This window comes from Lissotriton vulgaris, chromosome 8 (genome assembly GCF_964263255.1).
Source record: "Lissotriton vulgaris chromosome 8, aLisVul1.2, whole genome shotgun sequence".
Classification (NCBI taxonomy): domain Eukaryota; kingdom Metazoa; phylum Chordata; class Amphibia; order Caudata; family Salamandridae; genus Lissotriton; species Lissotriton vulgaris.
The window spans coordinates 380093966-380121239 of NC_141696.1; the positions used below are offsets into that span (position 1 = coordinate 380093966).

Here is a 27274-nt window from a genome sequence, read left to right on the forward strand (position 1 = left end):
TTGGCTGGTCCTCTGGGTGAGCCCAGGTGGTGGGCCTTTTCCTCCCTAATATGGACTGGTCTGCTGTGGGTCTCCTCAGTTGTGGTGGGGTTGGTTCCAATGTTTGGCCCTGGCGATCTTTGTTTCCTGGTTTGGTCCTTTTGACATTGTTGGGTGTACCTTCCGTTGTTGAATTTGGAACACTCTCTGTTGGTTCTGCTGCCATTTCTCTGGGGCATTGAGTGTTGGTGGACTTTGGCACTGTGGGAGCCCTTGTGGGCTTTTCATGCCCTATGAGGTGCTGGGTCTGTTGTGGTCCTCCTTTGGGCTTGGGGTCTCTGTGCTGTGCCTCCTAGCCTGCCTTGATTTTGTTTGTCCTTGCCTTGTCCCCTTCGGGGTGGTTTTCAGGGCTGGCTCCCTTCTGCTCTGCGGTTTTGGGGGTTGGGGCTCTGGGGGCCTGGGTGCCCTCACAGTATTTTTCTGTGGTTGGCTGCCTCCTTGGTGCCTGTAGTGGCTTCTCCGTTCTGGGGTGCTGGTTCTTCCCGGCCTTGGTTGTGTCCCTGGCTTTGCTGGTGTGTCTGGCCGCTTTGGGTCTTCTTTCACCTGTGGCCTCCTCGCAGTCCTTCTATTGGTGGTTGTCTATGGTGCTTCCTTGGCAGGGGCTCTTCCTCCGGTGTTGATCTGGGAGCATTCCCGGTGTGTGTTGGCTGCCCTCTGGGTTGTGTGACTTTGCGTGTACTTTGCAGTGGTGGTGCAGTGGCGTTGTGGGCTTGCAGCTTTATTTGACCACCATAGTCGTCTCCTGCATGTTCTGGCTGGTGAGGCCCTTTTTGTTTTGGCTGGGAGTGTTGCAAGCTGTGCGATCCTGTCTGTTTTCCTGTGTTCCTCCCGTTTGCTTTGCTTGGAATGCTGCTTTCAGTCGGGCATCCTGGGTGTTCTTTAGTGGTTTGTAAGGCCAGGTCCCTTGCTTTAGTATGCTCCATATTTCATAAATGGGACAAGGACTGAAGGCACCTGGGGGTAATGCCCCTTTACTTACTGGTAATCTTCATTACTATTGGTCCCATCATCCTAGTCCCATTCATGTCACCCCTCCCTCCCTTCCTCCCTCCCACCCTCCCAGATGGCCGGCCTTCCTGTTGATGGCTTGGTAGTTCAGGCAGAATGCTAGGTAAATAATCCCAGTGAGCGTGGGTGGGGTAGGGGTCCCAGCATTCATCTGTTATTTTTTCTGTCACAGAGATGGTTTTTTTTTTTTTTTTCGTCCGGGACTACGCCCGAAGCAGACGTTCGCCTCCACACTACCTCATCTCCTGCACCTACAGGTATCTGGAAAGCTAGATAAATTGCTATTCCACGCTCTAACTTCATCTTGCCATTGCGCAGAGAAGTCACCAACTATCAAATACCGGAATCAGACGTGATTGCACGCGAGGCCATCACATACACGGGAATTTTTAATCAGCCTCTGACCCCCTATCAATGACGGTCACCCTGTGATAAAAAACCTGATTCCGTGAACATCCCAGATCCTGAGACACAGCTAATAAATAATTATAGTGTGGAGGTGACATTTTTCTAAAGCTCATTATTGGGTAGTTTTTAATCCTAGTACTACAGATTGAAATATTTATCAACCAACTAGCAAGATCATAGGACTCGACAAGTCTCTAAAATAGTTGTCAACAATTCTGAATCAGTCCTGTATCAATTCTGCTCCTGGTTCAGAACCAATAGATGAAACCGCTCTAACGTCTATACTATCAATCGTTTTTGACATTACCCATTTGTGATAGTTGTAAAAATTGTCTTGAGAAAGGCGCTGGCCGCCGAAACGCGTCGACTTACAACTCATCCCCCTATGTTCAAGAATTTTTATGTTATGATTCATGAAATTTCAACTTTTTATGAAATGTACTTTTTAATTATTGTTCATGTGAATGTAATAAATTTATGTTTTTAATTGGAAGCTGTTCACTCTCAGTGTTGGTCCTTTCTCGCAGTGTGTGTTTAACGTGTAAATGACTGCCTAGGTAGTTTCTGTTCATTGACAGAGATGGTTATCTCCATATGCCATGAATGGGATGAGAGCAACGGGACCAGGCGTAATGAAGATTACTGGTAAGTAATAGGGCAATAACATTTAACATATTTTCATTTATTGTTTCCGATTTAAATAAAGTTTATTTAAATTTTTCGTTACACTTTACCATAGAGAGACTCCTATTAATTTTATATGCTTAAGGTAAATATAGAACAAAAGAAAAAATGCTACAATGCTACTAACTTACTGTTGAATTAAATATTTAAATAATTTAAATATATTAAATTACATTATAATATTTTTTCTGAAATTTAAATTAAAACAAATTTACTGCTAAAATATTTTCAAAATGCATTTATAATTATTATATTTGATATACAACATTATTTATAAAAGTAATTTATTTATAGTTTAATACAAAATTAGTACAACATTATATTGTTTAAAAAGATTATCAAAATATTTTATAATGTATGATTTTTAGATATGTTCAACATACAATTGGAGTTGTTCCAGTATCCTATTTGCATCTGTGAATGGTTGCCTAAGCCCGTTCTCTACTTGAGACCCAATCAACCATTCCCAGATGTAAATAGGATACTGGAACAACTCCGCCTCCTAGATATAAACGCCCCAGCTCATACTCTGATGCCACCTTTGAGAACGATCCAAGCACCGTTTACTCATCGCAACCCTGTCCTGAAGACGATCCCTAATAAAGCGGATCGAAACGTCATCGACAACACAGAGCAATCAATGGGGCAACTCCCTGCAGTGGCTCACTTTAATTGTCATTTGTAAATTGTACCTAATCGGACTGAATTATAATTTAGAGCCATTGCTTTCTATCATCACACTGTATATATTATTTCACTGCTGTGCACCATTGTCACTTGCGTCGCCATCTTGTGTCACATGTACACACTGAGCACCAAGTGCAATTCGGGTTGTTTTTCGATTTATTTCTATGCAGTGCTGCTATAACTGTATATCATGTTTATACTTTTAATACATGATGCTATAAGCACATTCAAAAAACTAATTGAGTCTCCTTTTTCCTTGCTAGTAATGCCTTTGGCATACATACTTAACTGTCTACACAATAATACCTTGTGGGATATTGTTTGTTTATTTTATGCATTTTCATTGAGCACTTTTTTTAAGTGACTGCTCCTTTAAATCGTAGCTTCCATGTAGCTGCTGAACTTTCACCCCTCCCACTTTCCCCGGGTGGGTTTGTGTATTGCCTTTCCAGCTTCCGGTCAGTCACTAGAAACAAGCTTTCCCCGCAGTCTGTGTTTTAAGTTGCTCAGCGCCGGAAGCAAGGAGAATCGTAGGTGCTTAATTTAATGTACAACGCACTCTCTCTCACGCAGTTTATCCAGATCTCAACTTCAGCCGCGGTGCGTCCATTGGGGCATAGGGGCGTAGCCCCACCAGCCACCATGGACCCGCATCGCGGCCGCCGGCTGCATCTCTACTAGACTCTAAATTAAATACATTGCGCTGAATTGCGCAGGGGAGGTGGCCTGCTGCAGCTTGAGTGACAGTCCACACACTCAGGCTGCAGCAGACCGTAGTGCGCAGTCCCGCTGGGGAACTTACAGTGCGCATGCTTGAGAAAGTTGCCAACTTTCTCAAGCATGCGCACTGTAAGTTCCCCAGTGGGACCCAGGGGTGCTTCACCGTGCTCTTCGCCTGCCACAGCCCGGGTTTCCTAAGGGCGACAGGGCGAGCAGCAAATGTGCCCCCCTAGCCAATCCTGGCGCTGCATGCAGCGCCAGGATTGGCTGGTCCACCGGCGCAGCATCCCATTGGATGCCGCGCGTGGGGGGGGCCCGGCATTCGAGACTGGGAGGTGGAGAGGACAGTCTGAAAGTGAGAAGAGGCTGGTAAGAGAAAAGACAGGCTGGCACGGAGCTCCTGGGGAAGAGCGGAGAGGCAAGGGGAGACAAGTCAGATGAGGAGACAGAGAACCCAGAGGAGAACGGAGAGAAGACCGTCTGTGAGGAAATGAGACATGCTAACGGAAAAGAGGGAAGACTGGGCGAAAACGGACAGGCTCAAGAGGTGAAAGGGCAGATTTGGGGAAAGCAAGTAGGCTGAGAAGAAGGTAAGCAGACTCAAGGGACGAAATGACGACTAGGAGAAAGTGACATGTTTAGGGGAAATTTGACAGATCTGGAGGGAGGGGATAAGGCAGATTGAGGAAAACAAGCAGACTCCGAGGTTGAATGGCAGAATGGATGGGGGGGACAGCAGAGTAGTAAGTCTGGGGGGAAGCAGCCAGACCCATGGGAGAACAGACGCACTGTGTGAAAGTGGGCAGGCTGACAGGAAGTTAGGCAGACTCAGAGGAGAGTGGATAGAATGGAGGAAAGTGGCCGGGGTGGGGGGCAGCAGGCAGGCTGATGAAGACATGGGAGAAATGGGTAGAGTGAGAGAAAGCATATTGAGGGGAAAGCAGGCAAATGTAAGATAGAACAGTCAGACTGGAGGGAAGTGGAAAGGCAAAGGGTCGGCCTAAGAGGGCTCTGGGATTTACTCAAATGGGTGCAAAGGTGGGTAAAGAATTTTATACAGCTGTCCCATAGATGCATTTCCACATATATTCAGCTCCGCATTAGCAAATGATATGGCTGGTTTTAGACAGGCAGCGCAAGGCATAATAGTTATGCATGTTTTGCTGTGTTGTATTTGCCACCAATAGCTTTTCCAGCATTGTGCCGCTGACGTTGTTGAATTGTGCTGAAACAGTGCATATCCTGGTTCCCTGAAGAGATGCGGCCTGTGAGGTTGTAAGCAACGCACAACACTTTTGACGTTGAGGTTGTATGCAGCCTTGAGGTTCTGTGTGAACTGTCAGGATGGTGACCTTGGGGCTGTATGCAGCTTATCTGGATAGTGGGTTTGAAATTGATCTACGTGGAATGGTGTACTTGGGTGTGTTAGCTGTAGTGAAATGGAGCATGGGGGGATGTTAGCTCTCTGTACGCTAATTTGGCAGCTGTGCTCAGAGGTGTTGAATTCCTATCACGACGCCCAAGACATTGTTTGAGGCCAAGGACAATACGATTTCATGTTTACTTCGTCCAGTTTACAACTAGGTAACATCCCCAACAACAGAAATCCTTTGGCTGACAGTTCACAGTACAACAGTATGGATTTCTAAAAGAGGATTGTCCACATCTAAGACTAAAATATCCATATGAATAACTTGTTCAAACTTGTATATATGCTTGATTGATGCAAAACCTTTACTATTTGGGTAAGAGCTCTCATGAAATGCAGTAAGATGTACACTCAGTTTGTGTTACTGCCAGTGGTTCAGTGTTCATAATTTTGCAAAATCCAACAATTTGGGCCTACATATAATCTTAACAGCTAAATTCAAAGAACAAGAACAATCTCCCCACTATGATTTTCAGTTGTTTCTGTTTCTGGTTGTTGTGAGCTTATCACTGTTTTATGTGAATTGAGGACTCTTTTTGAGCCTTATTATAAATCATAAGGGGCAGATTGTTCTTATTCTTTGAATTTAGCTGTTATTTCCCCTGCTTGTCTGCCCTTCATCCGCTCTTCCAGGGGGCTCCTTTCTTATTTATTGGCCTACATATAATCTTCTCAGAATGGTCCCTGATTATAAGCAAATACATGGAGAAACGTGAAAACAAGATTTGAGATTGCTTGCTTTCAAGATAAAGTGTGCACAACAATTTTGCAGCTTGAAAAAATGTTTTGCTAAACTTTTGGACCAACTTTGGATACAATTTCTTTGAGGCATCATTTAGTCAAACATGTTTGACGCATGCAAATAAGAAAAAAGGTGCTAATGGAGGATATTGAAGCCTTGTTTCAAGGTGCCGGTGAGCGGTTACTGTGATGAGTCCTTATTTGTGGAAGGTGATGGGGTTAGCAATGTCTGGGGGCTAGAAATGTAGACATTTTCAAATTATGGTAGAAGTGTGTGTATTTGTTATCCGTGCACATGGGGTTGTTTTTGTCCATCTGGTATTTGTGCTAAGGTGTTAGTAATGAGTCTCATTGCTATTTGTACTCTGGTGATTGGTATGGGTGGATTTGCTCTTTCTTTCTAGGGGGTCGGATTGTGGGCATTTCCTGTTTGTCCATGCAAGCTGCTCCTACTGTGGACACTTGTTATTTGTGATTTGATGTGATGATTGTGTGTGTTTTCTGTTTGCTGCTGGTTCTAGCAATGTGACCTGACCTGCTTTTCCCCTTGGCTGCTGGCTCTGCCAGCAGGCGTTGTAACATCACAACTCAACTGTAATAAGAGTGTCTACATCATTTCTTTGTAACAGGCAAATGGCTGTGTCACAAGTAGCCTTTTAGAAAGAAATTGGAGACCAGTTTTCTTAAAGGGATTGCAAAATCCCACGTAATATATACAATTTAATATTACAAAAGTACAGACACCCCAATTCTACCACACTGGTAATAATAAACTTCTTTACCAGGCAGACACTGCCCCTGTACCTTGCACCCATCAATCAATAATTGTACCATTAACCGTGTCCAACCATACAACCATTGTGCCACCAGCTAACACTCAGTGTTTCAGGTGCATTCGCATTGTCAGGTACAGGCTCCTATTCTCCCTCTTACAAATATACACTGATACCAAGTTGTGTTTCTTCGGGCTTATGTGCCTATGTTCAATTAGCAGACAAGTAGCAAGCTTAATTGCATTCCAGTTGTAATTGCTTGTTGCTTATTTATTTGTTTTGAAGTATCAGAAATTGCGAGCAAATTCACAGACATCAGAGAGCTTGGCAAATCAATAAATACGAACAAAAATGATTGCAGAATACTACTAATTTACCATTCATTATTTCTTTTTTTAAATGGTTCTCAAAATGGTGGCTAAAATCACTCATTCTCCCATGCGGAACTCACATCACACCACACCTGAAAGAGCTCCACTGGCTTCCCATTCACAAACTAGCACAACTTAAACTACTCATTCACACTTTCAAGGCACTACATAAAACTGACCCACCATACCTCAACAATCCCATCTGCTTTCACAAATCTTCATTCCTGGAGTGCCTCTGACTTTGTTCTGTTTCTTTACTTTTTGTGACTGTTGGTCCTGCAGGGAAACATTTTCAATGTATGTTGTCTTGTTTACTGGGAGCATTGCTTTTATTTTCCTTTAGTGTAATAGGCTGGCTGGTGAAGTGCACTTCCCATAGTGTGCAGTCACTTCAATTAGCCTTTAGGTGACTACCTGGCTTGATGGTGGTTTTCTATTTGATTTCATGTAACTCCTTGTCTTGATGAGTGCATTGGTTTTAGTTTGTTTGAGGTAACTGTTTCACATGCTGGTTTCATCACACAGCTGACACCCACCCTGAGAAAGCCAGAGCTGCCCTGTTAGTGGTATCCACACCAGTGCGCTTAGGTTCCTTAAAGCTCCTTCACTTGAAGTGGGTTACCACCTACCCGTTACTTTTTGTATTCTGCTCGTACCAAGTCAGATCCAGACCCGGACCAGTCCCCACAGTTGCTCCGGATTAAGGGACATTGTCATGTCATCTCAGGTGCGATCTAAAGACTCTCAGTGAGCTGAGGACTCTTTTGGCTCAAGAACCAACTAGCTGGAGACCCTTGTGGTTGTTTAAAGTTTTAAGATCAGCCTGTAACTCAGTCTTGAGCTGGGTGGGTGACCTCAATTACAAAGTGGCTGTGCCAGATGTCCCATTATGACCCTTTTTGCCTGTCTCCCCTTCAGACGCAGAGGGCATAAAACTGGGGGGTGCTCAACCCTGCCAAAAAACTGAGGGGTGAGCCTAAGAACACAGCTGCCATCCAATCAGGGGTGGGATGCTTTGGTGTGCTGGCCTGGTTATTTGGGTGCAATGGCTCAAGTTTTTCCCATGTAATTGATTGGGTGTCTTGATAAGTTGCTTTTATGTGAATGTCTGACTTATGACTGCGCATTCCTTTCAGTGTGCACTTGCTTCAGTTTACTTTTTGAGTCACTGTCTAGTTTGCTGGATGTATTGCTTTCATTTTTCTTTCATTAAACTGTTTGACTTGCTTGGTACTTTTATGTTGGTGCCTGCATGCTGAAGTGTACTCTTCTTCAGTTTAAATGTATGCGACTGGCCTGTTGGCTAGCACCCTGCTTTCAAAGTGAAGGTTCACAGGTTCACACTTGCTTTAGTTTACTTTTGTATGGTTGACTGCATGCACTGTTGTGCTGGATGCATTGCTTTAAGTTACTACTTGATGCATTGCTTTCAGTTTGCTTTCAAGTAATTGCCTCTCATTTTCCTAATGCTTTGTGAAGGCTGTTTCCCAACTGCTGTGCAACTTCTTCTACTCTTAGAGCTGAGATTTTCATGAAAGTCTTATAGTCTGAATTCAGCACCTGAGCGTAATAGGACGAAATGTATGAAGCTCTGTGGTTATACTGAATAAGCAGCTACCTATGTTATGCCATCTATTAATGTAATAACTGCACTTTCACAATTGCTTTATTAACCTTCCTGCTTTCTCAAATTTGCTTGAAAATGCACGATTTTTCTTCTTTTTTTTCAAAATTTTTGTGGGGGGGTAACCGCCCAAACCCCCCTTTTGGGGTTCGGGATCGCTCGCTGCGCTCGCTCGCTACGGTGCTGTATGCAAATCATTTTGCGCCCACCACTTTCAAATGTCACCCACCGCCCCTGCTCAACTTTGTTCTTAAACGTAATGCAGAGCTGCCCTCAGATACTGTGCGTGACTGGTTTCTTTCTGTCTGCATGAGGGCCTTTGTGACTTTGCTGCAAGCTAAATGATTCACTGGGTGTGTGTGGGGGGAGATGGCAGCGGTATCAACTGTTGATTACTTGATTTTGGGACCCCAGCATATTTAAAAACGAGAAGGGTACTAAAGTTTGCAAGTATAAACTGATGGGTGCTACATGGAATTGTGATTTGAAATAAAGCATAAGCAGCAGGTAGGAGGAAGAAGACCAGAATATTGGCACCCAGCTGTCTGCATCTTCATTTAGTGATAATAAGAAATGTTTAGTAAATAAAATGCCCTAGTGACAATATTTATTCAGCATTTCTTCATTTACACAAAGGATTAGACTTTTAAGAAGTTCATTTTGGTACACATTTGAACAAATAAAAATGACAGTCATATTATAAAACATTAAGTCGTTACAATTAAAAATAATGAATACGAAGGTATCCCTTAGTGATATACCGGCTTTACAGAGTGAGACATTTAGTGATAACTTTTTTTTTAACTCTGCAGTCTCTGCCTTTTGGTTTAGTTTTTTGTTCTGAGAGACAGAACTGTGCTGTGGACTTTAGGGCAAAAGACACCAGAATCAACAGTAGCAGACTGCAGTCCAGGGTGAAAACGGGACATCTCTGCCCCTTGGGAAGGCTGGGACTTCTCCTGACCCCAAGCTGCATTCAATGAATGCATGCGCCTCTTCAGCAACAGGACATGCCGATGCGCTGTACTTTATATATGGAGTCATGCTGCAGTCATAGTGTGGATCTGAAGGCTGTTCAATAAGAACTTCACGAATAACTTTATAACTTGTGAGCATGTCACACGCTCTTCTGCCCTTTCTAAACCCTTTACATAACGTGTTAGTTTATACTATTTATAACACTCTGTTTACGACCTTAGTAAAAATGCAAGACTGAGTCGGTTTTAATTCTGACTCGTTACCTGCCAACAACTGCTTTGTTTGCTAGGCTGCCCTGGGCCACCGAAGGGGGCCACCTAAGAGGGCGGCCACCCTTAGGGCCACATGATGGCACAGACCAAAGGAGCGGTCTAGTGTCGGGGACCTTGAGGGTCCCCAGTGACGTCACTTCCGGCGGGGGATGGGGGGGGGCGAAAGGTATATGAGCAGGGGTCGCCTACCTGGCGCCCTCGTTGGTTTCTGGGTGGCAGCGTGGACGGTCCCCCTTCTCCCCGTCGTGCAGTGCTGCCCGAACACTGTTTTTAGGTGAGTGGTCTTCCCTCCCGGCCTCCCCTCCCTGCTCCTGGGTTCCTTCCCGGGTCCCCGGTTATCGTGTGCTGCCTGCTTGAGTGTGGGGGCTGGGCTGCGGTCGCTTGGCCTGGGACCGGGTCGGGTAGTCTGCTTGGTGCCTTTGCGGTGGGGGGAGGGCCTTGTCATGCGGGCTGTGAGGGGAGTGGGTGGGTCATCTGGGTAACTGGGCCGGGGGTCCGGCTGGGCTCTCCTGTTGCGCAGCCTTGCCCCTCATGTTGCGGGGCAGTCGGGAGTAGTTTGGGCTGTGTCTCCGCGCTAGGCGTTGGGGTGGTGGGCTCCTGGGGAGGCGGGTTGCGCTCCCCGGGTGGGTGTCACGCGGGTCGGGTCGGCCTTGGTGTGGCCGTGCAGCCTGGGCCCGGTGCGGCCGTCCCTCAGCCTGTGGGTCTCTTGGGGAGGGGGGGGGTTGTGATCCCTTCGCGTGGCCCTGCTTCCCGGTGCCTTTCCGTTCCCCCCACCTCCCTTGTCCCGTGTCCCCCTGCCCTGGCTGCCCCCTTCCTTGCCTTGTGTGGACCCTGTGGCCTTTGTAACTCACCTTGTCGTGGGCCGGAGCTCTGCCAGTCTGGGGGTGGTGCGGCGCGCATCGGGCCGTGTGGGGGCTTGACGAGCCACAAGGAGGTTGGGCCTGCTTGCGGGGCTCGGGGGTCCCTCATGAAGTATCAAGGGTGAGGGTCGGGGCAGGCTGGGGGGGTGCATGCCGCTCATCTCTGCGGCACTTCCGGTCAGGGGAGGGGGAGGGCAGATTTTATAGTGCATACGTGAGCAGAAGGTGCCGGAGCGCGTTACGAACGAACAATTTTGCAGTTATGCAGCCATGTTTACAGCTTCCCTGCGGGGTTAGCATGAGCTGTAGCGAGGTTAAATAAATCTTATTTGGTAAGCGCATGCAATACCCGAAGGTGTACGAGCACTTTTCGGAAGAACCAGTTGTGATTTTATGCAGGCCAGGTTTACTGCTTCCCTCATGTTTATTTATTTATTTATTGAGGCGTTTTTATATAGCGCGGACATTAGGTGTCAGAGCGCTTCACAATAGGAATGGAACTGATACATGAGGAGAACATTACAAGTGAACAAATTACATAAGCAAACGTGAGGTTACAGGAGGCAAGGAGACAATTTTGAACAAACAAAATACAAGAGGTAGCAAACGGTGCATTACAGGTAGGAAAAGTGGCATGTGTGCAGGTTACAAAGGCGTACAAAGTACAAGGAGAGGTATAATACTGCAGTAAATGGCAGACACTCGAGCACAAGAGCTACGTTACGTAGCAATGTTTATTTAAATAAGTTTGTAATCAGCGCGAACATTACCCGAAGGTGTACGAGCGCCACACAGAAGAACCAGTTGCAATTTATGTAAGCCATGTTTACTGCCTCCCTCACGATGTTTGGCAGGAGTGGTGGCTATGTTTAGTTAAATGCGAGTTTATATAGCGCCAACTTTACCCGAAGGTTTGTCAGAGTGCTTTACATAGAATCAGTGGCATTACTTAGTATTGTGGAGTACATGAGTTCGTAAGGGGAATAAAATGCTAGAGTTGCTTATGGACATGAGGCTAGGGGAAGTGTTTCTATTTACACTTGCAATGTGACTGCTAATTTAGGTGTGCATCATAAGACCCAGGTACAAGCTTTCTTGCTCACTTCTTGTAGGTACAAGGCCACGCGGCATAGATAGGGCACAATGGCCCAAACCATGTGATTATATAGCGTGCATTTTCTCCTAGCCCATCCAGCCCCCCCAGGGCCTGGTGTGCTGTTTATGTTGGGCGGGGTTGGGGCTAATTTTACGTTTTGTTCTATGTCCATGCAGGCTACCATTCAGAAAAGGATGCCGGGGCACGCTTTGTTGAAAGTCACAGGAGTGACCATGGGTAAAAAAGTGTCGGCACACTGGGGTAAGTGGGCCTGATGTAACGGAAAACAGGTGTGGTTTGAGGCTAACGTGTTTTTCTAATTACAGATTGTCTGTTGGCAAAGAATTAGAAGACAAAGAGGACTTTGGGATTTGATCCGGAGCAGGTATGGTTGGACAAGCGGCGGGGAATGTGGTTAGTCAGCCGCGGGAGGGGCAGGGCCCGGGGCTCTACAACCAGCATGTTTCTGGATGCGAGTGGGGTATTGCTAACCTTTCTTTCATCTTTACTCAGACTTGTCGTGCCGGGGACTCTTTGTCAGGCCTGGATCATGTATACGCCTAGTCGCCCATTCTTGAATTGAGTGACTCAAACCCGATGACACGCCATAGAGAGCCAGGGCTCCCCATCTCTCTTTACGCAGACGTTGCAGGTGGCCGACTCATTGCTGATGCTACACAGGAGGCTCAGTGGGCGGCATTTATTCGTATGGCCAAAGGAAAGGGCCTATCTTGGGCCATGGGGATCTTAAAGGACATCGAATCAGAGGACTCTGGCGGCATATATGAGTCCCCCCACAGGACCTGGACATCAATCAGGAAGCCGCTTCCTCCAGGGTATCGAAGCGGGCTCGTGAGCCCACGTCCAAGGAATTCCCGCCAGAACCCCTGCCAGCCAAGGTTAGGGCAGTACAAGCGCAGAAGGAGGCATCTCCCCTGGCGGTCGCCCCCGCCTCTGGCACCTGTGGCTCCCCAAGACAATCTCCCGACCACGGCATGGTTCGCCACTCGTGAGGATCTGGTTAAGCTCTCGACACTCTGAAAGACTTCATGGCAGAGCTTAGGGGGGACGAGCTACCCCTACTCCAGTCATGCCGGCTGGTGTCCCAGCTGTGGGCGAGGGAGGAGCTGGGGTGGCGGCAGCAGTATGGGTCAATTAGGTGGTGGTGCCGCTGGCCCCCCTGGGGGCTCCTCCCCCTCCAGCCCGAACGTTCCTCTGGTGGTCCCGGACACACCTGTGCTTAGCGGGCCCACTGGGGAGCTGTAGCATCCACCCCCCATTGGCGCTCTGCATGCCTCCCATAGTCAGCAGCCGCCGTGAAGCTGTGGACTCCGCAGCGGCTGGGTTGGCAAGCTCTGTTACGTCCACCAGTACGACCGCTTCACCCGCACCCTGCAATGGTGCGGTGCACCTACCTCTGCCCGCTGATCACACCCCGTGTAGTTTCCCCTGCAGCTCAGTCAGCCGTTCCCCCGGCGGAGTAGGCGGTCACCGCTGCACCCCTGTTATCTTGTCACTGTCACTTGGCCTGGCAGGTACCTCTAGCTGCCAAGGAGATGATCTGGAGGCGAGAGCTGATAGACATTTTTTCGCTACTCTTATTGGGTCAGGATGGGGCAGATGTCAGGAAGGCGGGGGCAATGGTCATTATCAGACTCAGCATGTGAATAATTGACTTAGTTTCAAGACACTACACTTCTGCATCAGGCGCGGGAGGTACGAAAGTACGTGCCCCACCCATCTCCTTACGAGAATGTATTGTGGGCAAACTAGTTCTCGTAACTGACAAACAAGCTTGGCCTCAGTGGCGTGAGAATCCCTATTGCTATATGGAGGGGGGCAGGGCTTCAACTGGATGTTTTATGTCACTAATGCAGGAACCGCGCTGGAGAACCGCCCTACTCACTTGACGGTCCACCTGAACTATCAACAGGTATAAGGGTCATAGCACACTGGGGGCAGGGTGCTAGGGTCTGGGACACCCAGGTCTCCCCAGGTGTCAGGACTGTCCCTGTTGGGGGAACACAGTTTACACCCCATGGAAGTATTACATCGTATTCAACTGGTGAATCTGAGCTTAGCAGGTAGCTCCTGTACAATTGGATGCTTTCTCTTGTAAAACATCAGATGAACCTGGGCAATTTGTTGATTTACTGGGCAATAATTGGTGTGTTCTGTCGGTAAGCAGTGGGAGACTGTGGGCAAATCATGCATGCCCTGTGACAAAATTGAAATGCGTTTTCTTTTACACAACTTATGTGTCTGGGCAGATCATGCATCCCATGTGCAATAATGGAATGTGTTCTTTGGTACAGCAACTGGTGCGCAAGTAAGGGGCTCTGATCCTGGCGATCGAGTTAGCAAACTAGTTCTCGTAACCGACAAACAGGCTTGGCCTTGGTAGCGTGGGGGCATTGATGGCCCCTGTCTCATTGCAGAGAATCCATTTGGTATATGAAGGGCGGCACAGCTTCTAATGGATGTTTTGTGTCTCAAACGCAGGAACCGCGCTGGAGAACCGCCATACTCACATGGGGGCCACCTGAACTATCAACAGATAGAAGGGTCAGAGCACACTGGGGGCAGTGTGCTAGAGTCTGGGATTCCCAGGTTCTTCCAAGGTGTCATTACTGTCCCTGTTGTGGGGCGCTCAGGTTACACCCCATTGAAGTAATACATTGGTAGTTAACTGGTGAGTCTGTGCATAATAGGTAGCCCCTGTGCAATAATTGGATGTTATATCTTGTAAAAACAACTGATGCGGCTGGGCAATTTGTTGTTTTACTGGGCAACAATTGGGGTGTTCTCTGTAAGCAGTGGCAGGGTGTGGGCAAATCATGCATTCCCTGTGACAAAAAATGAAATGCTTTTGCTTTTAAACCACTGGTGTATCCTGGCATATCATGCATCCCTTGTGCAATAAGGGAATGTGTTTGTTTGTACAGCAACTGGTGCGCAAGTAAGGGGCTCTGATCCTGGCAATCGAGCGAGCAATAGGCTTACCTGTCAATGCTGATTAGGGGCTGTTTTCATGGATTTGTTATTTCTTCCAGAAACGCACGGGTTTCGTTCTATAATGGTCAAACCACGCCTAGCAGGCTGGCCTGCCAGGGCTCAGAGCAGGTGCAGAGGAAGAACACACTGGGGGCCAGTGTATGGGGCTGGGTCAGTACGTCCAGGAGTGGAGTGTAACTTGTTTTCTAATTTCAGGACAATCAGATCAAGTACACAGGCACCACTCTGAGAAGGACAGGTGGGAAAGGAAGCAGCAATGGCCAGGGGTGCTCCGGGCTCGGAGCCTGAATGTTGCCTGGTTAAGTGCTCTTGGGGGGCAAGGTGACAACCCGGTTCTGACTTCTTGTAGGGGAGAGTAGAAGCAGTGTTAAGGGTAGCGGTTGTGCAATTACCATGCCCCCCGTACACATCAGCCCCCGTTGTGATTAAGTACCTTATGCAACTGCTGGCCTCAGCTCATAGGTGACAGGAGGGGTAACCACAAGGGTAGATGGCCAGAAGACTGGTATGGTTTTCATTAGGGTGGTGCCCAGGGGTCTTTTCCTGAAATTATCTGAAGGTCATTACTTGTGTCACACTATAGGGTTTGCACACAGCAGGGGAGAGGGCCTGTCCAGGTGATCAGGGGCAACGGTATTGTCAAGTCTGGACTTCCGCAAGCGAGGCTAGGGCCCGCTAAGATCATGAGGGACAATTGCCTTTGGCCCAGGGCATCCTTTTAGCCGTAAGGGGGCCTGGTTCGCTTCTTTTGACATACTACTGTGGAATACAAATGGGTCAGTTCTGTGGGACGTATGCTCCGTTGGGTAGAGCTCCTTAGAGTAAGGCGTGTGCAGCATGGACCTAAGGTAGCCAGCTCAGGCTTGCTCCTGGGTTTGTAAAGTTGATGTGATGGGCCAAGGGGTGCTGCACCATGTGTAAATGATTTAGTACAGCATCTAGTTTACCAGTTCTGTATGGGACCAGCATTAGCAAATGCAGCTGCTTGTACGGATAGCAGTATAGCCTCTTTTTCGCCCAGGGTGGGGGCGGGCAAGGTCAGCATCTTGGAAGCCGGAAACGGAGTAGAGAAAAATCATATCCGGAACGGAGCAATGTGCACTCGGCAGTCAAGCAAACTATGTTTCAACAGAACCCTGATATACTGTCGGGAATAAATACAAGGTTATGGGCTACACAGAAATAGGCCTTTCGGTGTGCAGGGGGCGCGAGTGAGCCATTCCCAGGAGGGTGTGATTTGCCTTGACAGTGCTGAAATGGAGGGGATGGAGCACTAATAGGAACATCTCCAGAGCACAGTTTGCAGTGATAGTTGAGAGGTTCAGGGACATTACTGATACAGTTCACAGTCCTGTAGAGCGGCAGAACTGATAGGGGATTTTGGTTGCTGGGCAGCACAGCTTTCCAGAGGAGGAAAGGACATGTCCTTGCTTGAGCCGAGGGAGGCCTCTGAATGAACAGGCTGTAGGTAACTAGGCTATGGCGGTGGGGGGCCCTGGGGGGACGGTGGCCACACCCAGCGCTGTGGCGGAATTACAGGGCGATCTAAAGTCTGTAAGGTACAGTAAGGGTACCCTCTACAGGAGCACAGTAAGGGTGCAAAAGACAAAAATCCACAGGTAGGTCCTCACGTTGGACCCTGGAGGAGCAACGGGGCTTTAAGGTTGATGGGATTCACCTGCCAAAAGTAGGAATAGACCTATTTCTGCTAGAATAAGGCCAAGCATTGGCAGCAGCAGGTTGGAAGTGAAGGGTCAGTGACTGGGAACTCCCGAAATGCAATGGAATAGCCTGAAGCGGAAAATTCTTCAGAGACTAGGCGGGGTACTCACCACCCGATTTAATGGTAATACACCTAGGAGGTGATGAGTGGGTTTACCTGGGGTGCAGGGGCCTGCTGCACATTATGAGGAGCACTTTGGGTGAATTGAGCAACTTGCGTGGGTCCTGTGAGATATGGTGGTCCGAAATTACCCCGAGGCTATCTTGGCGGGGTGCATGGTCAGGGGAGGCATTGGAGGCCTCACGCAGGAGGGTGAACAGCACAATGCACAAATTCACAGAGCAAAGAGGATTTGGTTTTGTCAGGCATGGAATGCTACATGCGAAATGCATAGGGTGCTTTGAAGAAGACGAGATACACCTATCCTAAGTGGGGATGGACCTATTCCTGCTAGATTTAGCAGAGGCATTGGTAGCGGCAGGTTGTAAGTGAAAGGACAGTATAAGATGAGGGGGCTCTGGGGCGGCGGGGGCCACACCCAGAGCCACGGAGGAGTTACAGGGCGATCCAAACGCTGGAAGGTACAGAAAAGTACCCTCTACAGGAGTACAAATAAGGATGCGAAAGCCAATTATTCCCAGGGAGGTCCTCGCGTGGGATCCTGGAGGTGCGACGGCACCCCGTTAGTCCTACGGGCGGTTGTGGACCTGAGCAACCAGGGGTTGCCTGCAACGCTCCGCCCCCCCGTAGTGGGGAGGGGCATGAGTAAGGGGTGGACTGGAGGTCCGCCAGGGGGGGGGGCTAGCCCTTCACCCAAGTTAACACCACTGGGCTTTATGGCTCATCAGGTGGGCAGGTGGCGAGGGGCTGCCCGACCCCGGATCGTCCGTAAGATAACCCAACATGTTGGCATAATGATTATGCAAATAAAGCTGCAACAACTTTCTCCACCAAAACAATGTGTTGTGTCTGTTATTATAAGAATTGTTGTGAGCGGGCTGGGGTATGGGCCGATGTTGGCACTATGAGCAGTGAATGTTGGCTAAATACAAATCCTAACTAAATTCAGAAGCTACCATCTAAGACGAAATTAATCAGTTCAAACTGTGGTAAACCAGTTGCCACCCACTAACTGTTCTTGATTTTCTAAGTTGTCCACGTTTATTGGTGCTGTTGCATGATAGCTCAGTGAGATAATGACTTTGAGCTGCAGATTCTGATTTGGAAACGCTAACTCAGCCTTTCATGTTTGTCAAACGTGGTACCATTACATTGTGCAGTCCCTTGCAATGTGACAATGATGGCAGTCTTAAAGCAGTTATGGTCACAAACTATGAAAGCAGTTCTTTATAAAAAGGTTCTGTGCTGGACTTGAGGAGACTGTTCTAAGGGTTGGGGGAGAAGCAGTATTTTGCCACAGTTATGAGTGCTGATGTAAATACGCCGGTTAGAGCACAGCCCACCAAGCATATAAATTGCTTAACACGAAGACTGTGCAGTGAGGTGGAATATGAGGACTGTATGACGGATCGTGGAGGGGCATACCTGTAGGGGAACAGCTAAAGCAGTCTGTTTGTGCACCTGTCAAGAAAGGAATTTGCCAGCCTAAAAAAGCATTCTTTGTTTTCAGTGCTAGTTAAGCGGAAAAAATCATGCTTGGGGTTATGATGTAGGAACGTCTTTTACCTATTGATCTTGCAGAAATTTGCTTTAGATGATTCTCTTACTGACAACTACTTGCTGACAGTATGCAGTCCTCCTGGCCCTTTGGAGTAGAGTGCAGTACACTGGACGTCGTACTACGCTCTACCTTGCATATGGGGCATAACACACAAAATTAAGCACGTTTTGCCTTTTAAAAAAATTCTTTATTTTTACGCGCACGCTCACAAGTCAACAAGCGCACTGACACACTCATGGGTACACAAACACAGACGTCGATAGACCCATAAATATATACTCTGAGACACATTTGCACACTCAAAACTAATCTCACAAAAATGCACGCGCGTGCACACACACACACACTGACACAATCACATACACTGACCCAGTGATACACAGACACGCACTAACACAGAGAAATAACACACACAAATATAAACACAAATAGGCACATACTGACAGTCTCACATACACAATCACAGTCGGACTAATACACATCCATACACATTTACACAAACATTCTTTCACGCTCATAGGCACACACATACTCATACAGTACTCACTCGTAAACTCTCATACACGTGCGATTGCACGCATGTACGAGCACTTATATCCAGTGTTGAGGAGAATAAAATAGCTAAATAAAAATATATTTTTGGAATATTTATCCGACTTTCTCTATTATTCACCCCCATTGAACTGAACAGTTTAGTTTCATTGTAAAATGTGTGTTATCTAAATGCCCCGTGGGATTAAGATAAAGAGGGAACAAATTAACCTGAAAAGCTAAGAAATGGAAGAAAGCCTGGAGGCTGGCAAAGCCAATATTTCTCAACTTTCCTGCCATTACGTTTTGTCAGTGCTTGTTCTACAGAGCTGCGTTATGAATACACTGATGGCTGCTGACAGGAAATAGTTTTATACCACCTCATAATAAAATGCATGCCGCTGACAGGAAATAGTTTTATACCACCTCATAATAAAATGCATGCCAGTCATCCAAAACAGTGGCACTTCCTTTCTTCCTGAAGGGGTGGGTGCAGGATTGTTTGTTGTACACAATGCATAAAGGAATGTACATCAAACTAAATGTTTGATTCCATTTTGGAATTAACTGCACATTCTCCCCGTTCCTGAAGCTGCTCCATGCTGCATTCTTTATAACTTCTGTAATTTAGCTCGACACTGGATTTTTTCTGCTTTATATCTACATTGCAAATTACATATACTGCCTACCAGAGGCCAAACCAATGTGTGTTCCTTCCTCTCTGACACAGTGGGCGAAAGAGCAGCTCAACTGCTACACAACACTTCAGTATTAGTAGCATGAGGCATCCTCTATAAGTGACAAGCTCCAAAGACAAAAGAGGTCATACATCTTCACACACTTCTCAACTTGGAGACACCAATGCTCCTGTCCCTATTTCTATGTAGAAAACCCAAACCTTTCAGTTTTGACTAACCATTGACTATGTGATTTCTGCAATAATATCCACCTCAAACCAAGAATATAACCTGGTGCTAAGGAACCATACTTCAGTTCACCTTGATGTTCAAGAAGAAGCTCTGTACATCAGTCTAGAGCAGAGGTCTTCAAACTTTTTGCTTACTGCTCTGTATTAGTATTTTAGTTTATAAACTGGAAGCAACAAAAGAATCTCTCTGACAAAAACGATAACCCATTGACCTATTTATAGTATATGCACTTTGTGATCTGAATGCAACACGTTCATTGCAGTAGGCATATTACGATGAGTGAAAACTTCTACTACCAGACAAAGCTCTCTCCAGGAAGAACATTAATCACTTTGACATTTTTATTGATGCTTTAAAATTGCTGGGACAAGGAAGTTGATCTCGGGTGCTTTTTAAACAATTAACATAGCGCCCCCAACCCAAGTCAGCGCCCGGTGCGGTGGCACCGATCACACCACCCTAGAGCCGGCCCTGTGGGGCATATTTGCATTTCTTTCAGGTGGCCACGCACCCTGACACAAACGCCTTTCATGGAACAGGAGATGCAGCAGACTCGGCAGAAGCAAACGATCGACCGCTCTCCTTTTCCAAAACCAAAGTAAATGTTTTTGAAAGGCTGGGGAATGCGCGACCCCCTTCCTAGGGCTCCACGGCCCCCCTGGGGGTCGCGCCCCACAGTTTGAAGACGACTGGTCTAGAGAAAGGACAAAACCGGTCTTCCCTTTCCAGGCCATACAAGTACAGGTTCAGCCCGTGTTTTGGAGAAGAATTCGCTAGTGTTTCATTGGAGAAGTTGGGGAGTCTTACTGCCAACTGAGAGATAATTCTCCAATGTCATGTCCAGACTTTGAGACTAGCCGTCTGTCTTTGTAGAAGAGGAAGATGTGCCAAGACTTGAGAGTTTCTATATGCTTCTTAGGACGAACACTAATCAGGAAGTATTTTTGGAGACTCACAGAGGCTAGTGGTGGAGACTTTGCAAGAAGGCCTTATCTCCTTGACTACATTGCAACCTTGCAGCATGTGCCTGCACGACAGCAGGCTTCATACCACTGGTGTGCAGATTTGGATGCCCTGTAAGGGCAGTGACCACTCTGTTCTCATCAGCACCTCTCATGGCAGCAGTAACCTAGCAGAGTGCCCCTGAACCGTGTAGACAATGTAAAGCTGACTCACAGGTACACCGTGGTTTTATTTATTTTGTTTATGGGTGTCAGTAGTTGTCTCCAGCCAGTCCTTCTCATTACCCAGGGATTGGTAATGTGTGCCTCAACCGAATTGAGCTTACCATTTGTGGAACATCATTATGTCATGGTACTACAGAAGCAGCCTTTAAGTTCAACTTGACATCCTAAGCAACTGCCCCTTCATGCTTCTATGGGCTCCCTGTACTGCACCTCACAAATCTGAATCATGATCATCCAGCTTCATATCAATTATACATAAAGTTATTTGCATCTTATTGCAGTATGTTGTTCTTAGGAGACTAATGGCCCTGACTTTTGTCTTAAAGTGTACATGATTTAACTCTCAATTGGTTGTTCACGTAGCCTATTATTGTTTAGGGGAACTCATTAAAGCTCTTATATGGTGCACTTAAATAAAGGGAAAGTATGCAACAACATTCAGTATCTCTGCAACAGGAACTTAAAGCTAAAGGGATGCCTTTGTCCTCAATTGAACTATTTGCTTTGTTCTCCCACCCACATTGGTTCTCACCTACCGAGGCATACGTCTGGTGAAGAATTTAGCTTATGGAGGCTGGGAACTTCGAGTTGATGGAAGAACTACAGGAAAGAGTTTCTGTTTGAACCAGTGTCCCCGGAGAAACATTTCCCGAACCCATAAACCCCAATCAGTGACTCAGCAGTGAGCGTTCAGAGGCGTGGTTAGTCTTCAATGTTTGTGAACACCCACATAATTCAGAATTCATAAACTCCTGCCTTTCCCCTTTCCACCTTCACAAGGGTCAAAGGTTTATTCCAGGCGATGGCTAGCATAACTCTCCTTCTAGGGTGGGAAAGGAAATGGTCACCCTCGAGATTTCCTGTTCTTAATTTGCTCTTTTTTATTTTAACTCAAATGGCCCCCAGGACCAGCTGATCGTGCCTCCTCACTCCCTCTTGAGGATAAATAAAGGCTGGATTTCCTAGGAAACTGGAATCCTGTGGACTAGTTTTGGTTGGACGTGCCGTGGAAAGTGGTAAACCAATCTCCAGCAAGGCACATAGGCACCCTGAAAGTGGCTAGTGACCTGGAGCCTGGGAATGTTGACAGGGAGTGCAGTCTGCTTTGAGGGCTGTGGGACACTACTTGAAGGAAGACACGGAGCAAGAAAATTCCAGAGATGTGGTCAGAAAGCCAGGACTTTGAGTCTATTTTTCAAATGAGGAAAGATCCATATAAGAAAACCATCAACATTTTGGAGGCCAAGTAGCCCCATTAAAAAATACTTCAGGAGGCTGCAGTATTCCACCAGGGGCAAATCAGTGAAAACCCTGTACAAGAAGGGCATCAGGGTGTAGAAATCTGCATTCTTATCTGCTACTTGCATGTGGCACTTTCGACGCTGTAGTGGTGCCTGGAATGCCAGAGTCTACTGCTGCACATCACCTGGTCTCTGCAAGACTTTTATGCCTCAACAAGGAGGACTGGTGTCTCAAGGAACTAGACAATCTGTTATCCCCTCATTGTTGTATACCATTGGGGCGGGTCCAAAAAGAGTGTTCCTTGTTCTCAGGGTTGTTCTCGGGCCTCCTTAACATGACCCTGAGTCAGTGGGACCACCCAGGTCACTCCTGTGCTCCCCTAGAAGCTCCTGCACTGGGGACTGCAGACACAGCCAGGCAGGCGAGAAACAAACTGCTGCCGTCACTGCCCGAACCGCTTAGACATGAAGCGGGTAGAAGGAGAGGTAACCAGATTTCCCAGCTCCGGGAGCCTGCCGTGCAATCTGAAGAACACTAGCACAGGCGACCATGAGGGCAGAGGCACCAATGTGCAGCACCGGCATGTTCAGATTAAGGTTGAGCAAATGCCTGAAAATAGAAAAAAAATAACAATTCTGTGGCCTCGCCTTGGCTGCATCAAAGCTATGTTCAGGGAAAAGATAAAATCAGTTTGTATTTCTGGTATGAATGCAATTTTAAATCAGTGGCTATTTTTGAATCAGTGCAACCTTCACCGGTCGTTAAGGAGAGATATTGAGTTTCTGCTGATTAGGTCCTAGTGGTGCGCAGACAATATGAAGTGTCTCCGGCATAGGGGTCTTGTGTACACCCAGGGGAGTTATTTTACTTGGGTGACCGTTCTTTGCTCTGCACCACATGCATATTATGAGGACCTTTAGAGCGTGTCCACATGGGCATTTCCCCTGCCAGACTGTATATATATATATGTTAATTTGTGTTTAGTATTTAGTCTTGTGGGTAATAAAGTAGTTTTTCTTTTTAAAAGTAGGACCAGTGACCGAACATTGACTAACAAGTGTTCAGACTCTTCAGGTCCAGACAGCTGCTCTGAAGAAGCCTTTCAATGCCCTGCCTTGCTATTGTGAAAGGCAAGTCCTGTAAGGGGTACTTGGTCCCTCTTTTGTGATTGCTTTACGGGGACCCAGGAGACCAGCGCCTCTGACTGCCCTGGTACCACCAGACCTGAGTTCTCACACACCTGAAATAACAATCATGTGTATATATACTTGTTCATACAAGTATTTGCCACCGATATAGTGAAGTGGCCCTCCACTGTGAATGTTATCAACTTGTGATTGTGGACAGGGAATGCAAAGATACTTAGATACTTTTCAAGTTACCTTTTGGAAGATTCTTCTTGTTGTTTAGTGACCTCCAATACGTAAGCTGAGTTGATTTCATTCCGTGACCGGTCATTTTCCCGGGCTATATCTGAAGCATTCTGGATCACCAGTGCATGGTAGGTTTCCAGTCCCATGTCCTCTGCATTCCGAAGGAACGTCTCGATTGAAGTGTTTTCTTGATGTTTGATGCTCATTTTTTGTAACATCTTCTGGCGAGCCAAAAATCCTCTCACGACTGTCAAAGTGGAACGAAAATGGACAAATTAGCTGGTAAAAGAAATACATACCATGAGACAAACATATGAAAACACAGTTGTAGTCAGTATTTACTTGTGAACGCTCCGAGTACATATGAACACCAAAACTCACATTCTGCAATGATTTTTGAATTTATATATTCCATGACTGTGACATTTCCCTTGAGAAAGCTTTCTTATGCACTGACGTGCCATCTTGTGATCACGTTGGTTTTCTAGAAGCATAATAACTTGAGTGATTGAGCATGATACATAGTAGACAATACGTAAGACAATTAAAGTTGACCCAGATGTACTGGATTAATGTTTGCATTTTCTCCAATATGAGTGATCTTTCTTGATTGCTGTTGCGAACAATTCATCTACAAGAGTTTTCTAAAAAAGCAGGAGGTGTAATTCTGCAATGGGGAGAATTTTGCTGAATTGGAATGAAACTGGCTGTTCTAGGATTTCTTAGTTTGGCGGGAAGCTGAGTTTTGTAAGCAGCCCAGTCCTTTGCCCTGTAGGATTTGAGAATGAAGCAAACTAAAATATATTTAGTTCAATTGTAGGCTCACAGGAACCAATCATTGGCTTGTTCACATGGACTTGTTTCCTGAGATTGAGATGGTAGCAAAGTGCGGAAGGCTGATTCTCCACTCCCCATCACCTCTCCTAGGTATTCTTGTGAAGATCAATGTATACAAGGTTTTGCAATCACTAAAGCGGACCATTAAAATGGTTTGGGTTTAGCTCCATTCTATTTTGGTATGGAAGAAGATGTGGCCTTCCAGCCATATACCTAGCTGGATGTCTTTAACATTGTTTTTCTCTGCGGTGAAGGGGAGATCAGTGTCAAAGATAACATCTTCGTTTTGAATTGCTGAGAAGTGTTCCATTACTAGTATACCTTTCAAAATGCAGCTTAAGAATGGTTAGAGCCAGGTTTTCAATTTTGGTTATGATGTAGCATTGAAAGTCTTCTTACATCCAGCGGTGTAAGTGGTAGGAGACATTTGGTAACGCTTGAGCGGTCAGCTAAATTATTCCCTAATGTAACGAGAATTTGAGAGTCCTCTGTGCACAATTGTAAATGGACTTTGTAATTCTGCCGCACTTGTGTCAATGTAAGCACGCAGGCATTGTAGAGTGGTGGAGAAAAAGTGGAACCTTCTGGCGTGCAGAAGAGAAACTAAAGAGTCAATTATATTTCCATTATTAGCTGACTTTCGGCAGTGTTTTTCTTAAGACCTGACAGCAAGCAGGTGCATTTTGAAAGTTATGCAAAGAAGGATGGGGCAGGATGATGTAGCCTGCTTTATATTAGTCCTGAAAGGTTCTGTGATATTTGGATTCGATGTACAAAACGGTATGCAGTGGAACACCATAGCAAAAATTAAAGAAATACATTAATTTGGGCACTACATGCTCAGATCCAGCACTGCGCAATTTAGCGTGGGAGAGTTAAAATAATGCCAAGGGTTTTGTGTTAACAAATTCACACACCACTGTCTAAGATCCGCTTATGAGATGTAGCCAATCCCAGACAAAAACAGATCATGTGATAAGACCCTTGGTGTGATCACTTGTGCTCACTGCATGAAACGTGCAGTTCATTTGATGATCAACCTTTTTATTCTGAAAACTCCACAAATCTTTAGAATGGAATACTGTTATGCTGACCGAAAGAAGTATTCTAGGAATATAGAAGAGAGGGCAGGGGCCCATGTGTTGATAACCGGATTCAAGACAGGCAGCCTAAGAAAACCCTATCTACAAATGAAGCTGTGCATTATATCTGTTTGATGGTATTCGAGCAGCAATCTAGGACTTATACATAGATTGGTGTTTCTACACATGGATGTTGTTCTCCTTTCTACTTTTTTATTACCATCTCCTCTGGTGTTTCCGGATAATATAGTCACCCCGGCTCTTATTTTCACTTTTGCCTCTCTCCTCTTCGTTTTCGATTTCACAGTTTTTTCTTTCACGTCTCAGCTTTTCTTCTTAATTTTTTTGTTCCGTTGTTTCTATGTACATATATTCTTTTTAATTTTCTGTTTTGTTTTCATTTGTTTTCCCCTTCTTTCGATGAATATTCAAATAAAGGCATACAAAATCCACAGGGTAAACAACCCAAACAATAAACAAGCCTTCGACATACACTTAAGAAATGAAATGTATCATGTTGCATCCCAAATATAATTTTTATGATGTGAGCCAAAAGAAACATGAATAGCAAGCATAATCCATACTAATAATATAAAGAGACAGCCTAAACCTTTGAGGCGGGTAAACTCAAAAAGTACAGCACCAATCACAACACCCAATACAGCGTTGGAAAGGGCAGTTGCAGCAGAAGGACATAGGCTATGCAGACGCCCACCATATACATTTAAAAGGTAAAAGAACTGTGCCAGCAAAGTAGTCCTTTGTAGGCGTGTCTGCGTTGTGCTGTGGGCGTGTGCTGGGGGCGTGAAAAACGCTGGGGGCGTGTGGTACGTTCCGCCCTTCATGCCATGTCTTTTATCGTGTGCTAATCCCACCCTGCTCCCTTTAAATAGCCCTGCACCCCATAATCATAACCCACCCTTACTCCTTAAAATACCCCAACACCCTTAAACACTAACCCATCTTAACCCTATAAATATACCCTGTACCCCAAAACCCAAACTTATCCCTAAACCCTAAAAATACCCCTGTACCCCAAAACCCAAACCTAGCCCTAAACCCTATAAATACCCCTGTACCTCAAAACCCAAACCTACCCCTGAACCCTAAAAATACCCCTGTACCCCGAAACCCAAACCTAGCCCTGAACCCTAAAAATACCCCTGTACCCCAAAACCTAAACCTACCCCTGAACCCTAAAATACCCATGTACCCCAAAACCCAAACCTAGCCCTGAACTCTTAAAATACCCCTGTACCCCAAAACCCAAACCTACCTCTGAACCCTAAAAATACCCCTGTACCCCAAAGCCCAAACCTAGCCCTGAACTCTTAAAATACCCCTGTACCCCAAAACCCAAACCTACCTCTGAACTCTTAAAATACCCCTGTACCCCAAAACCCAAACCCACCTCTGAACCCTAAAAATACCCCTGTACCCCAAAACCCAAACCTAGCCCTGAACCATAAAAATAACCCTGTACCCCAAAACCCAAACCTACCCCTGAACCCTAAAATACCCCTGTACCCCAAAATCCAAACCTAGCCCTGAACCCTAAAAATACCCCTGTACCCCAAAACCCAAACCTAGCCCTGAACCCTTAAAATACCCCTGTACCCGAAAACCCAAACCTACCGCTGAACCCTAAAAATACTCCTATACCCCAAAACCCAACCCTAGCCCTGAACCCTAAAAATACCCCTGTACCCCAAAACCCATACCTATCCCTAAACCCTAAAACTACCCCTGTACCCCATAACCCAAAACTATATCTGAACCCTTAAAATACCCAAACACACCAAAACATATACCTCAGTACCCCAAAACATATACCCCTATACCCATACTTACCTTATCCAAACATTAAAAAAAAACATGCTTTTACCATTCATGCATTTACAACGAATTTCGTTGTAAATGACGTATGCGTGGTAAAAGCATATAAAATGTAATGCCATGCGGTATAATGGCATTGCGGAGTCAT

The 27274-nt window shown here is 46.2% G+C and overlaps 1 protein-coding gene across 1 annotated transcript in view; it reads right to left on the reverse strand.

The window, feature by feature from the left end:
• The window catches only part of MYO16 (myosin XVI), a 2821299-nt gene that overhangs the window by 399927 nt on the left and 2394098 nt on the right, over positions 1-27274 (reverse strand). Inside the window, exon 30 of the mRNA XM_086934162.1 lies at positions 23381-23618. Within this exon, the coding sequence (XP_086790288.1) occupies positions 23381-23618 (238 nt within the window). The remainder of the gene's footprint in view (positions 1-23380; positions 23619-27274) is intronic.